Source organism: Spermophilus citellus (genome assembly GCF_964194105.1).
Source record: "Spermophilus citellus genome assembly, chromosome: 6".
In the NCBI taxonomy this organism is placed as follows: domain Eukaryota; kingdom Metazoa; phylum Chordata; class Mammalia; order Rodentia; family Sciuridae; genus Spermophilus; species Spermophilus citellus.
In genome coordinates, this window is record NC_138187.1 from 5,512,973 (window position 1) to 5,528,674 (window position 15,702).

Sequence of the window (15,702 nt, forward strand, 5' to 3'; positions counted from 1 at the left end):
CATTGACAACTTAAAAAATTAAAAAAAGAAAAAAAAAGGGGGGGCTGGAGTTGTGGCTCAGTGGTTGAGCGCTTGTTTCGCATGCGTGAGGCACTGGGTTCGAACCTCAGCACCACACAAAATAAGTAAGTAAATAAATGGATGAATGAGAAAAGATTAAAAAAAAGAAAAGAAGGAAAAAACCATACTGTACTAAGGGCAGTGTCACATGCCTGTAATCCTAGCAACTGGGGAGGCTGAGGCACAGAATTGCAAGTTTAAGTACAGACTCAGCAACTTAGCAAGACGCTATGCAACTTAGAACCTGTCTCAAAATAAAAATTAAAAAGGGTTGGGAATTTACCTCAGTAAACAGTATCCTTGAGTTCAATATCTAGTACTAATAAATAAATAAATAGATAGACAGATAGATGGCTTTTGCCATTCCTATCAACAATATGATATGTGAATAAAAACACATGGTGGGCTGGGGTTGTGGCTCAGTGGTAGAGCACTTGCCAAAACCTGAAGAGCAAGACAGTTAATAACCATGTTGACGTGGCCCTTCTTCCCTTTAGAAATACAACAGCAAATGCCAGGGGCAGTGGCACACACCTGTAATTCCTGCGACTTGGGAGGCTGAGGCAGGAGGATCGTGAGTTCAAAGCCAGTCTCAGCAACTTCATGAGGCCCTAAGATACTCTGCAAGACCCTGTCTTTAGTAAAATATAAAAAAAGTGCTGGGGATGGGACTTAGTGGCTAAGCATCCCTGGGTTCAATCTTTGGTATCAAAAAAAAAAAAAAAAAAAAAAAAAAAAAAAAAAAAAAAAGGAAAAAAGAAAAGAAACACAACAGCAAGTCAAACACAGTGGCACACACCTATAATTCCAGCTACTCAGGAGGCTAAGGCAGGAGAAGCACACGTTTGAAGTCAACCTGGGCAACATAGCAAGACTGCCTCAAAATAAAAGGACTAGGGTTGTAGCTCAGTGGTTGAGTACTTGCATACCATGTACAAGGCTGCAGGATTGAACCCAAGTACTATAAACAGAAAAAAAAATGCAACAGCAAGAGATATGCCACAAAGCTCCTACCTCATGCCAACAAGTAGCTTTGGTTACACCTGTAGCTACAGAGCAGAGTCCTAACAGAGGCTGTGCAGGCCAGCACCTACCCTGAATGTGACAAAAATTTCTCGTTTTCCCACAGGCATCCTCACAGTTTGGCCATCCTCGACTCCTAGAAGAACAAATTTCCAAAGAGAACAGTTATGGTGGAACACCCCATAGCACTTCCCAACCAAGATCCAATGATTAGCCATAGGCTTCCTTGCTCATTCCTGTTTCTTGTTAATGCTGGTCTCAACTAAAGACGGGACAGCAGAGAGAAAATGGTGGGATGGGAGTTGCTCTCCTACCAGATGGGAACAGAACAAGCACATTTCAAGGATAAGTGACGCAAGGGGAAATAGTCTCGGAGATTCTAGTTCCTTCTCCAGCCTGGAGCCCTAAAGCCCTCCAGCTTCTGGCAATAGTTAAACACACAGGGCACAGTGGCCTTTGCCCTTTCCTGGGCATGGGGGGCCCTGGTACCTACCTGCAGGCACAGGGATCACTACTCGCTTTTTCTGCTTGGCTTGTCCTGCTCCTCTGCAGATCACACAGGGAGTTGTGATGATGGAGCCCCTGCCACCGCATCTCCGACAGGTGGAACGCATCACAAAAGGGCCTGTGTTGATGGTTTCCTGACAAAAAGGAGAGGGAAAATCTTATTTTTGGGGGGGGGACGGGGGAGATAATGGGGACTGAACTCAGGGTAACTCAACCATTGAACCAAATCCACAGACCTATTTTGTATTTTATTTAGAGACAGGGTGTCACTGAGTTGCTTAGTGCCTCACTTTCTGAGGCTGTCTTTGAACTTGTGATCCACCTGTCTCAGCCTCCTAAGCCACTGGGATTACAGGTATGTGCTACCATAGCAAAAATGGTACCCTTAAATATGCAAGCAAACTGATGCATGAGAAAAACGTTTGACTAAAGGCTTCTTCTTTGTGTATACATGTGCCCTAAAACACACTGCCTAAGAAAACAGACATGGGGGCTCACTGCCAGCCTGATTTTCTAGAACACTGACTTCTGAACTCTTGAATACTGATATGTTGATGTGATCTAAATAATGAGATACTTGCTTCTTTCTATCTGAACCCCTAAAGCTCAGCAACACATTTAAAGATATTATTTCCCCACTAGTTACACTACCTTTGAGCTATATCCCCAGCTCCAGGAACTCTGTAAATATTGAATGAATGTTAATAGGAATGCTTTCCACATGGTATGGATTAACAATTCTAAAACTAATTAGTGCTATAAAACTGAATTTTTTTTAAATGAATATTTATAAAAATAAAATAAAATATAGTCCTAGGGAATGAATCCAGGGGCACTCCACCACTGAGCTACAATCCCCAGTTCTTTTTTTTTCTTTGAGACAAAGTCTCACTGAGTTTCTCAAACTTTCATTCCTCTTGCATCAGCCTCCTGAGTTGCTGGGATTAAAGGGCTGCACCACTTTGCCCAACAAGGAAAACATATTGAGGATAATAGCAGCTAGATATCTGTTACAGAAAAAAAGGTGAAACTCTCACTTGAACTCTTGCTTTTTGACAGATGTCAATGCATGCATGTGTGTACACATATATCTATACATGTGAACAGATGTATATACGTGTCTACAAGTGACACACACATTGATTTCCTAGCTCAGTCTGCTGAGAAAGTTTAGAAGTAGTGTCACTCCAGGGGCCACGAGCATAAGGGGGATACAGACGTTGGTTTTCATGTCCCACTAGACACTAACAGGTACCACAGCTACAGGTAATACCTGATTCAAAGGGTGTAGCAGGGAGAGAACAAGTTCAGCCTGGAATACTCTGCCTTGTGGAAGGTAAGGAAGTGCTGAAAGTATGGTTGGAACATGTCAAAAGGACACAACAGTCAGATGGAAGGGACCTGGCACAGGCCAAGTTAGGGATAAGTTGAACAGCAAAGAAACTGCTGATTATAACACAGTGAATAAAATAAGCATCCCTGACTTCATACTGATATAAACAAACAGGTAACTGGAAGAAAAGAAGTTCTTCCATCCAGTAGAATGCAGACAGGTTAACAGAATTAGAAAACTTGTCATTTAGCGACCATGATAGTCATGTGTGATTGAGAAGTCTGATGAGGAATATGATACTTATAGTCTCAGGGTATTTCATCATAACATTTATTAATTTCAAAAGAAAGAATAGTGGGCTGGGGATATGGCTCAAGTGGTAGCGCGCTCGCCTGGCATGCGTGTGGCCCGGGTTCGATCCTCAGCACCACATACCAACAAAGATGTTGTGTCCGCCAAGAACTAAAAAATAAATATTAAAAATTCTCTCTCTCTCTCTCTTTCACTAAAAAAAAAGAAAAAAGACCACCTACCTAGAATTGTTAAAAAAAAAAAAAGAATAGTAACTTTAAAGAACCTGATAAACACTATTTTAACAAAGTAATCATGAACATGTGTAATGTCATCAGTATGAGACAAACTGACACCTAAAACTACTCATATGATCCACTGAAAAGGATAAATTGCCTCTGTGGGGTTTCTACCCAAAGCAATCTGAATCTTTCTTTTTTTCCTTAAATATTTTTTTTTTTAGTTGTAGATGGACAGGATACCTTTATTTAATTTATTTATTTTTATGTGGTGCTGAGGATGGAATCCAGTGCCTCACACATGCTAGGCAAGTGCTCTTGCTCTACCACTGAGCCACAAACCCCAGCCCCACAATCTGAATCTTATCAAGAATCCAAATCAAAGGACATTCTATTAAACAAGTGGCTTATAATCTTCAAAAAAGTCAAGGTCAAAGAAAAAAAGAGCTGACTGAGAAATAGTTCCAGATTAGAGACTAAAGATATGATAGTCAAATGCTACAGACATAAGGACACCTGCAAAAACTTGAAAACATACAGATAATGATATGGTATTAACATGAAGTTACCTGATTGAGAAAACTGTACTGTGGTTATTTAAGAGAATGTTTTTGTTAAGAACACACCATACATACTGAAATACTACACTTAAATACTTAGGAATCAAGAGATATAATGTCTTTCAGCCAGCCCAGTGAGTCAGCACAGGCCAGTAACCCCAGCATCTGAGGAGGCTGAGGCAGAAGGATCACAAACTGAAAGCCAGCCTCAGCAACTTAGTGAGAGCCTAAGCAACTTAGCAAGACCCTGTCTCAAAATAAAAAGGGGCTAGGGATATGGCTCAGTGGTTAGGCCCCCAGGTTCAATCCCCAGGCCCCTCCCCCCAAGAGAGAGAAAAATACGGCTCACTTTCAAATAGTCTTCGGGTAGGACAGTGACAGAGACACACCCAACGAATGAATAGGAACACATCAGAAGTGAAAAAGCAAATGGAACAAAATGTTTAACACAGGTGAGCCAGCCTTGGTGGTGCAGCCCCGTAATCCCAGTGACTCTGGAGGCTTAAGCAGGAGGATCACAAGTTCAAGGCCAGCCTCAGCAACTTAGTGAGGCCCTAAGCAACTTAGTGAGACCCTGTCTCAAAATAAAAAATTAAAAAAGGGCAGGGTACAGCACAGTGTTAGAGTAGCAGAATGCACCTGAATTCAATCCCCAAAACAAAACAAAACAACAACAACAAAAAAACAACAAACAAACAGGGTGAATGGGCAAAAGGTGGGAGACCATGGGGTTGGTGTGTGGGGGGGTCCTCTCAGACATCTTACCATGCCAGAGCCGCCGCAGTAGTGACAATGCTGCACCTTGGTGCCGGGCTCATTCCCTTTTCCGTCGCAGCGCTCACAGGTGTCCATGATGTTCACAGTGAACTCCTTGTTGACACCCTTGGCAGCTTGATTGAAGGTTAACTCCATGATGTACTAAAGAAATCGAGGCATGACCTGTTAATGCTCTGCTTCCCAATGACCAAAGTGATGCTCTGCTATAGGAGGACACGAGGCCACTGGTCAGCACTTGTGGTTACACTTTAACTGCTATGCTTACACTTGTATACTGCCAGGTAAGAACAGGTAGGAATCACTCATCAGATCCTTCCCAAGGCCTTAGGATTTTTAAGTATGTCTTAATTTAAGTGAAAATACACTTTTCAGGGCTGGGGATGTGGCTCAAGTGGTAGCGCGCTCGCCTGGCATGCGTGCGGCCCGGGTTCGATCCTCAGCACCACATACAAACAAAGATGTTGTGTCCGCCGATAACTAAAAAATAAATATTAAAAAAAAATTCTCTCTCTCTCTCTCTCCTCTATTTAAAAAAAAAAAAAGAAAATACACTTTTCAATAAACTGAAAATGTTCACAGAAAATAATTACGACAGTTTGCATCTTGAATATTCCCCAAAGGCCCTTATGCTAAAGCCTTGGTCTCTAAGCTGGCACTACTGAGAGGTGGTATAACCTTTAAGAGGTATGGAAATTTTAGATCAGCGGGGCATGCCCTCAAAGGAAAGGCAGGCCACAGGTCTCTTCCTCTTTTTTCCCCAGGAAACATGAGGTGAACAATTTTGCTCTACCATGCACTCCCTACCATAATATGCTGCCTCACCACAGCCCAAAAACAATAGAGCCAACTGTCCATAGGCTGAAAACTTTGAAAACATGAACCAAAACAAACCTTTCCTTTTTTTAAAATTTATTGTCTCAGGTATTTTATAACAGTAATGGAGAGCTAACGCACTTAAAAAAAGATGAAATAATACATAATCATAACTTAGATCATGAAACATTTCTCCTACGTCTTCAACTGTAACAATTAAGACATAAATATGAAAAGGAGACACAGCAGTCTCCTTTGTGAACTGAGCTCCCTTAGAATAATGTGGCAGACTCCACATAAAACACACCCAAATGATGGCCCCTGATGGTCTTACGTGCTGCCTGATTAAGCAATTGTTGAGAATATAGTAAAAATAATCAGGCATAGTGGTACATGCCTATAATTCCAGTCTCTCAGGAATGTTAGGCAGGAGGATTGTAAACTCAAGCCCAGCCTCAGGAATTTAGCATGACCCTATGTCAAGCTAGGCACAGTGGCATACGCCTGTAATCCCAACTACTAAGGAGGCTGACAGGAGGACTTCAAATTTGAGGTCAGCCTCAGCAACATGGCGAGGCCCTAAGCAACTTAGCCCCATCTTAAAATAAAAAGGTCCGGAGATGCAACTCAATGCAAGAGAGCCCCTGGGTTCAATTCCCAGTATAAAAAATATATTAATACAAGCCAGGGTTGTGGCTCAGCAGTAAGAGCACTTGCCAAGCATGCGTGAGGCCCTGGGTTCGATCCCAGCACCACATAAAAATAAACAAAATGAAGGTATTATGTCCATCTACAACAACAACAACAAAATATTAAAATACATACATACATACACTAAATAAATAGATAGCTGGGCATGGTGGCACACACTTGTATTCCCAGCTGCTAGGAGGCTGAGGCAGGATGATCATGAGTTCAAAACCAGCTTAACAACTTAGTGAGCCCCTGAGCAACTAAGTGAAACCCTATCTCAAAATAAAAAGTAAAAATGGGGATGTGGCTCAGTGGTAAAGCACCCCTGTGCTCAGTTGCTGGCACAAAAAAAAATAAATTGATTAAATAATATATAAATTTTTAAAAAAAATTTAAAAAGGAGATGCAGCTCAGTGGTAAAGCACCCCTGTGTTCCATCCCCACTACCAAAAATTAAGTACATATATAAATAAAAAATAAATTTAAAAAGGCTAGAGATGCTTAGTGATACAGCACCCCCACAAGGTTCCATCCCCAGCAGCAGGAAAAAAAAAAAAAAAAACAGAACCTAGTCAAAACCTGGTGGGTGCTATTCATTGCTACCTACAGGGTTTTTCAAATGCTGGAATTATTTTCTGTCAAATAGCTGCCTCAAGATCATTTCACTTAGGTTGCTTTGCCTTTCTGAGAAATAAAGTGATAAAAATTTATGTCACACTTTAGAAGCCTAAAATTGGAATAACCCTTCAAAGTAAGGAACTTACTTCCTGAGGCTGATCAAATACACTCTGGAAATCTCCAAAGGAAGATGATGAGAATTCCCCGAAGATCTTCCTGAACAGCTCCTCAGGGTCAACGGTGGGACCTCCCCTCCAGTAGTTCTGCCCGGAGCTGCTGGCCCCAGCATCAAAGCCAGCAGAGCCATAGGCATCATACTGCTTCCGCTTCACCTCGTCACTCAACACCTACAAGGAGAGGCAGAGCAAGCAGCATTTCTGGGTCTGTGGAAGCATGGGAACACAGATAAGAGCTCCACCAAGGAAAGCAGTCACAAGGCTAAAGGGCTCCATGTGCCAAAATATTCTATGAAGTTCTCTGGATGGGGGGACAGACTGCAACTTCAGCTCCTAGAAGAGGTGAGAGATGACTGCATGGGACTCTACATGTGAAGCCTGAAGTACTTTCAAGTGTCTTATGAAAAGCCCCAGGGGTGGCCACACTGTAAAATGCCTGTATTCATCTTCACAGAACCTCTTAGGCATCCTGAAGCTTCAGATTAATACTGCACCTCTCTTCTCAGGAGACACCCTGGTAGAGACCTTAAGCTTCCTACCCTTTATCCTACAGGACAGAAACAGGAGGAAGAGCGACAGGAGCAGAGAGTGCATCATTTAAGGATGCCTTCTGAGGACTATTCTGACTGCTATATTAGCACAAAGCTCTTTGGAGGGAAGCGCCACTATGGAGGGGTGGGGAAAAAATGGAGTATTCACTTTCTTTCTCTCTCTCTCTTCTGGCTTCTGGACTGAGCAGCTACCAGCTTCCTTGGCTGAAAATAGCCACTGTGTAGTTATTCAGGCCCTGATCATGTAAGCCAGTCTAATAAATCCCCTCTTATAAACTTTACATACTCTATTGTTTCTGTTTCTCTGGGAAATCCTGACTAACACACATTAAATGTAGTTGCCAGGAAATAAGACACTGGCTCAGTGACTACTCACTGAGCTGAGGCTGCTTTTATATAAGGATGTCTACTTCTGTGGATATATGAAACTACATGTTCAGAATCCCTTTAGGATGGTCAAAATCTGGGGAGAAGAGACACTATCCAGTAGAATTCTACTTGGGTGATGCCCGCCTCACAGGTGTATGCTGTGCCCTCTGATTACATTTCTAGTTTTTGCATGGCAATAATGGTCTTCCACCAACCCTAAGAAGATGTCCTAAGTAGGAGAGTCATCAAACAAGGGCTGAATTAATCCAACTGGGAGGTCCCAAATTCAGCTGCAAATATAAATTGCCTGGGAAGCTTTACTAATTTGGATTATTGAACCCCATTCTTTGTTTTATCATTAATACACATTAATATACATGACAAAGTGATTTAGTGTAGGGACACAGCCTTCACACTGGACCATATGACACTACAGGCTGTCCTGTGTACCAAAGCAAACTCTGATTCACACAGCTGAACAACAGTGACCACATGCACATTAGTCACATTACCTCATAGGCTTCTGCCAGCTGGGAGAATTTCTCCTTGGCTTTGGGATCATCTTTATTTGTGTCTGGGTGGTACTTTTTCGCAAGCTAAGGGAAAAAAAATGAAAATTAATACAAACATGAGATGGTTATTAAAACAGAACCCAAATATGAGACACAATTATGTCTTCTTTGTAATAGTTAACTCTAAAGACTTATCAAGTGCTGGGCATAGTAGCACACGCCTGTAATCCCAGTGGCTCAGGAGGCACACTGGGGATGTAGCTCAGTGGTTAAGTGCCCCTAGGTTTATATATATATATATATCAACTAACAGCAATTTTTAAAACAAGATTTAAAACTTTAAAACATTTTTTCAATGAAATAAATGTACACATTTTCAACCACAACACATCTCTACCAAAAATAATAACTAGTTCTTTAGAACTTGGGCACCATTGTGAAAACAAAGTGCCAAAAAGTGTATTTATGATAGACATAGTGGTGCATGCCTGTAATCCCAGCTACTTGGAAAGCTGAGGCAGAAGGATCACAAGTTTAAGGCCATCCTGGACAACTTAGTGAGACCCTGACTCACAATAAAGCAAAAAAAGGGCTGGGGGTGTAGCTCAGTGGTAAAGTGCTTGCCTAACATGCATGAGGCCCTAGGTTTGGTCCTAGTACCACCAAAAAGAAAGAGAAAAGATGTTAATCCCACATTGAACTCCTAGCTTTTATTTTATTGATAAGACCAAACCAAGAGTCTGGAACTCAACAATAGAATTTCACATTTTCTGTGTTAAGAAAGGAAATAATTCTTAAAACCCATAAACTGTTTTATCTGAATGTGAAAAATGTTTACCTAAAACTTAGATAAGTATACCTGCTAATTCAGAAAGCTCAGAATAAATTGAATTACAGAATTGGCCCTAAAAAATCTTTTTTATTTTAGGGCTGGGGTTGTACCTCAGTGGTAGAATGCTTGCCTACCATATGTGAGGCACTGGATTCAGTTCTCAGCACCGCATATAAATAAATAAATTAAATTAAAGTCTATTAACAATTGAGAAAATATTTAAATTTTTTTATTTTAATTTTTTACTGGTACAATTTAATCATATATATATAGACACTCATTGTTACATGTTTATACATGCAAACGAGTTTTATATTTTAGAACTGGCAATTGAACCCAGAGTTTCAAGCATGCTAAGCACACTCTACCACTGAGCTACACTAATAGCCTCTGGAAAAGAACCTAATTTGGACTCTTTTTTTCTAAAGCACTAATCACTACAGTACCATATACTGAAGAATGCATCCAGCAAAGTCCACTACATCACACCAACAGATTCACATAACCCATCCATATAGGCTAAACACTGTACCAGCTGGGATAACAGACTGACATACAGACCTGGTAATAAGCTTTCTTGATCTCTTTCTGGCTGGCATTGCGGGGCACTCCTAGTATCTGGTAATAATCTTCTTTGGCCAAAGGGGTGTTTGTGTGGAAGTAGGCAGTACAAACAAAAGGGTAACTTTTTACTCCTGAAAAGGAAAAGAAAATCACTCTCGGAATGTGAGTCAGACAGCACACACCTGTGAAAGAACAAGACTGGAGATACCAGCTTGTCCCCATCCAAGCCCACTAGAGAAAAAGGCAGTATATTCAAAAGTGGACAAAGCCACTGGGTTAAAATAAATTCATACAATATCAGAGTACTGAGTGTGGTTGATTCTGATGAATTATACCATTGGTGTAATCTCATAACACCATTAGAGAAATATTAAAGATCCCAGATAAAGAGCTACCTCTGGGAGATGATTAAGAAGGGATTTAGAAGGCTGTGGATGTGGTTCAGTGGTAGAGCATTTGCCTACCATGCCTGAGGCCCTGGCTTCAATCACTAGAAGGGCGTGGGGGCTGGGAGTAAATGGTAAGGACCTCATTCATGTAGACTATAGGACCATGATGTAACTAAACCAGAGACTCTGGGTTGCAGTGAGTGATGATATACAGTGGTGGTTAGGAGATAATTAATGAGGTCCAGGAATAAGCAGAGGGCCTTAAAGATACTCTAAGTCTGGATTTTATCCTGAGGGCAATAGGGAGTCACTGCAAGTATTAACAAGAAATTAGATTTTGAAGGAGATTTGGGAGACTACTTAAAATTAATAGGATCCTAGAGAGGTAGCATACACCTGTAATCCTAGTGACACAGGTTGGGGCAGGAAGAGCACACATTAGAGGTCACTCTGGCACTTTAGCAAGACCATGTCTCAAAATTTTTTTAAAAAGGGCTGAGGTTGTGGCTCAGTAGTAGAGTGCTTGCTTAGCATGTATGAGGCACTGGGGTTTAATTCTCAGCACCGCATACAAATAAATAAATAAAGGTTCATCAACAACTAATAAAATATTTTTTTAAAAAAAAAGAAAGAAAAGAAAAAGAAAGAATAATAAAGGCTAGGGATGTAGCTCAGTAGTAGAGTGCCCGGGGTTCAATCCCCAATACTACAAAAATAAATAAATAAATAGATGGATAGATAAATTAAAAATAAAATTAACAGGGGTATGGAGATGTAGTTCACTGGTAGAGCATTTGCCTAGCATCATGGGCAAGGCCTTGGGTTCAATTTCCAGTACTGTTTAAAAAAAAAAAAAAAAAACAGAAAAGAAAAGAAAAGAAAGAAAGAAAGAAAAACATAATCAGAAAAGTTGAGAATATCCAGGAAAGTGTCAGGAGAAGGGATGATTAGACACAAGAATGAGCAGGAAGGGTCAGAATAAAATCAGAAACAGGGGGCTGGGGATGTGGCTCAAGCGGTAGCGCACTCGTCTGGCATGCGGTGCGGCCCGGATTCCATCCTCAGCACCACATACAAAGATGTTGTGTCCGCCGAGAACTAAGAAAAAATAAATAAATATTTAAAAATTCTCTCTCTCTCACTCTCTCTTTAAAAAAAAAAATCAGAAACAGGAAGTAAAGCTGTTTTTGTTATATCCAATATTTCTAGAATGGGAAAAGCGGACAATAAAAGTAGTAGAGGTTAGGAGGCTGTTACTGTCTCTTCAGTCAGTCTTGAGGAGACATTGGAACTGGTTTCTCAGTGATCCTATAACCTCTTCCCTTTTCCTCAAGAGTAAGGGATTACCTTAACCATTTCCAGCTTCTCCTTCCAATGCCAAAGGCTGAGGCCAGAAGTGGCAAAGATTCTAAGCAGCTATGGATTCAACATCATCAGCAGAGTTAGAATGGGAGACATGCAAAACTGCATATGGATAAAGACAAATCACATTTCTCTATTACAAATTTGATAACACTGTTCAAAATGCAACAATGATCAGCAATAATTTAAAGAGTTTAAGCGGGGTGCAGTGGCACATGCCTGTAATCCCAGGGGCTCGGAAGGCTGAGGCAGGGGGATTGGGATCGAGAGCGTCAGCAATGATGAGGCACTAAGCAACTCAGTGACACCCTGTCATAAATAAAATACAAAAAAAGGGCTGGGGATGTGACCCTGTGATAGAGTGCCTCCGAGTTAAATCCCTGGTACCCAAAACAAGAAAAAGAAAACAACAACAACAAAAAATCCTGACATTATAAATGTTAGAAAACCCTAAAAATGACCATTTTGTTCATACTGAGAAAACAGCATTACATTTTTTCAAATAATTCTCAAAAAACCTGAACAAGGGCTGGGGATGTGGCTCAAGCGGTAGCGCGCTCGCCTGGCATGCGTGCGGCCCGGGTTCGATCCTCAGCACCATATACCAACAAAGATGTTGTGTCTGCCGAGAACTAAAAAATAAATATTAAAAATTCTCTCTCTCTCTCTCCCTAAAAAAAAAAAAAAAAAAAAAACCTGAACAAACTACTGCTCTATCCAGGAATACGACAGGAAGAGAATTTTAAAATGTCTTCACTGGATTAAACTCACTCCCAATCTCTTGTTCTCTGCTACATTCCCAGTGCCTGAAATGGTGGCTGACATAGGGTAGCCTCAACAAATATCTGCCTATGAATTAATTTTCAGAGTTAAGACAGGATCAAAGAGATTAAATAATACACCCAGGTCACACACTTTTCGGGAGGAAAGTCTGTTCAAAACCCATGCTTTTTTTTTTTAATGCTGCACAACATAATCACAATTACTGATATTTTAATAACTACCTATTATGTAACTGGTACAAAATTGGCCCCCAATAGGAAATTATCTTATTAAATTTTCCAGTAAGAGCTTTTTTCCTCCTCCTTTTTCTGGGAACTGAACATCAAACCCAGGGGTATTTTAGCACTAAGCTATATGCCCAGCCCACTTTTTTTAACTTTTTAATTTTAAGACAGCGTCTTGCTAAATTGCTCAGGATAGCCTCAAAATTGCAATTCTCCTGCCTCAGGATCCAGAGTTGCTGGGATTGTAGGCATGTACTAAATCCCAGTCAGCCAAGGTTCCTTAATCTTACTTATAAAATTTTTTTTTTTTTTTAGAGAATTTTTAATATTTATTTTTTAGTTCTCGGCGGACACAATATCTTTGTTGGTATGTGGTGCTGAGGATCGAACCCGGGCCGCACGCATGCCAGGCGAGCGCGCTACTGCTTGAGCCACATCCCCAGCCCTTACTTATAAATTTATAGATAACTTACAATTCCCAAATTCTAGAGGACACAAAACAACTATCATAATTCAAGAATATAAAAGGTTGCTCAATGCTTCCCTCCTTCCCTTTCACTAAAACTGAAGTCATCCAATGCACAGCATAAGAAAACATCATGGCTAAGCACTTTAAGTCTTTTTTTTTTTTTTTTTTAAAGAGAGAGTGAGAGAGAGTGTGTGTGAGAGAGAGAGAGAGAGAGAGAGAGAAAATTTTTTTTAATATTTATTTTTTAGTTCTTGGCGGACACAACATCTTTGTTGGTATGTGGTGCTGAGGATCAAACCCGGGCCGCACGCATGCCAGGCGAGCGCGCCACCGCTTGAGCCACATCCCCAGCCCAACTTTAAGTCTTAATACACATTAATTTGATGTAATCTCTGGCAATTAAGAAGATGCTAGGTTTAAATCAAAGTCTAATGCTTTTTAGCTTTGTGACTTTCTACAAGTTGTTTAGCATCTAAGCCTCAATTTTTCTATAAAATGGAATGGTAACAGTGCTTATCAATAAGGCAATATGATGGAAACATGGTAAAGTGCTCATATATGTCAGAATGTGTTATTACAATCACTGTCTAAAGAACTTCTTAAGAACATATTCTTAAAAGACTATTAACGTGTCCTTTAATTTACATCATGTGGTGGGAAGGGTATGAGCTATGGATATGACAACTTTGAGTTTGAGACAACTAACTTCACGATCTTGGTCGGGGGTCAATTCCTGATAGTGCCTGTTTTTAAAATGGGGATGAAGATCTGCATATTGCAGGGCTGTTGAGTGACTAGCACTCATCGAATGGCAGCTGCCTCCTGCTTTCTCCTACAAGTAAAAGGTGCAGAGATACAGAAGGAATAGAGCAAGGGAGCCGCAGAGTCGAGAAATGTTGACAGAGGTGAAGGTTCATGGCCTTCGGGGCAGTTCATCACCCCGAACTCCGTGCAGTTCTTCCCCCTAGACGGCTATAGAGAGCCACCTGGGCCTCTCTGCCTCCCACTTGCCTGTCTCCCCACTAATTCCGCACCCAAGTCGGAAGACACCTCCACCCTGCTCCCCTCACCCGGAGCGAGGCGAGTCACTCATTGCTAGTTCCTGGAGCCACAATTCGAGCGCAGGAGCCTGCCCTCACCTGTGAGGCTGACACCGGGTCTCAATGTCAGCAGCGCCCGGGGGCCGCGAGCGCCCAAGGAAGGCGCGAAGGCGAGGACGCTCAGCTTGCGACCCAGCGACGCCCTCACCACACCCTCCCGCAGCGGTCGGGCCCCTCTCCCCGCTGCAGCCAGCAGCCGCGGGTTCCCCACGGCCACCAGAAACCAGCGTGTGGAACACGGCGCCGCCATCTTGGCCCGGGGACACTGCGCCTGCGCCGGCCGGCTCAAGGAGGCCTCGCAGGACGGCGCTTCCGGGGACGGGGCCTCCACGCGCACGCAGGGACGCACGCGTTGCGCACGCGCAGCCTCCCTGGCTCGCCTTGCTGATAGCCCATGCCGGCTTGAGCTTTGCTTTGAAGATACTGTCAGGCACACTTGCCCAGGAGAATCCAGTCATTTTGTGCTGGACGATCAAAGACTGCACTTTGCCTGTGAACAACGTGGCTGAGCGTAGCGATTGTAACTGGCCTGAGGATTCTGGCCAGGAGGGGAACGACAAGTCCCTGCAGGCTACGCGGCCTTAGGTCGCGCGGATCCCAGCATGCAGCGCGCGGCTGCCTTCAGCTGACCCTGAAGCTCGCGTCTCTGAGCCTGTGGGTCTCTCAGGCAGCCCCGCCTCCCAGAACCTGCGAGCTGGACTGCGAGAGTTCTGCTCTTACTAAGCATAGTTGCCTTCTCCAAAAATGTAGCGAGCTTGCTGATGATTCAGAATGGTAGCCGAGCTCCCCCAAAATGAGTTTAATAAACCTTGTGAACACCCATTGTCTCGTGCATCCGCGGTTTTATGCACTTTGTAGAATACTGGGGATAGGGAGATGAATGTCACACCATCCCTGCCCTGGAAGAGCAAACCTCACTGGAGACAGACTCCGCCGGGGCGCGGTGGCACCCGCCTGTAATCTCAACGGCTCAGGAAGTTGAACCAGGAGGATCTCAAGTTCAAGGCCAGCCTCTGCAATTTATCGAGGCCCTGTCTCAAAAAATTAAAAGGACTGGGATGTGACTCAGCAGTTAAGCGCTCCTGGGTTCAATTCCCAGTTAAAAAAAAAAAAAAAAAAAGCGTGGGAGTCCTGAGGTTGTTAAAGTGGCCCCGTTAAATCCCCAGTCCCCTCTCCCAGAAAAAGAGAGAGACGCGCGCTCCTTGATAAGTAATACAAGTTAACAGTGTACTAAATGCTATTCTAGGTATATACAGGTAAGGAGTCATTCTGGGGAAGTTGGATTCAACTGTCAAGGCCTTCTGAGAGGTAATGTTTGAATTGGACTTTGATAAAAAGTGCATCTGGTAGGGATAAAGTAATACAAGGGCAAGAATTTAAAAATCTAATGTCGGAGATGCAAAAGTGTTTGCTTAAACCCTAAAGTCAGGGTTTGCAAATAGACAGGAGGCTAGAAA

General features: G+C 42.3%; 1 protein-coding gene across 3 annotated transcripts in view; it reads right to left on the reverse strand.

The window, feature by feature from the left end:
- DNAJA3 (DnaJ heat shock protein family (Hsp40) member A3) overlaps positions 1-14,534 on the reverse strand; it is a 27,604-nt gene extending 13,070 nt beyond the window's left edge. For all 3 annotated transcript variants that reach the window (XM_081296743.1, XM_081296741.1, XM_081296742.1), the window contains exons 1-7: positions 14,285-14,534; positions 9,916-10,049; positions 8,523-8,606; positions 7,061-7,261; positions 4,779-4,931; positions 1,577-1,724; positions 1,155-1,219 (exon numbers count right to left, since the gene is read on the reverse strand). In XM_081296743.1, the coding sequence (XP_081152869.1) occupies positions 1,155-1,219; positions 1,577-1,724; positions 4,779-4,931; positions 7,061-7,261; positions 8,523-8,606; positions 9,916-10,049; positions 14,285-14,495 (996 nt within the window). In that variant the 5' untranslated portion in view covers positions 14,496-14,534. The remainder of the gene's footprint in view (positions 1-1,154; positions 1,220-1,576; positions 1,725-4,778; positions 4,932-7,060; positions 7,262-8,522; positions 8,607-9,915; positions 10,050-14,284) is intronic.
- Positions 14,535-15,702: the final 1,168 nt, after the last annotated feature.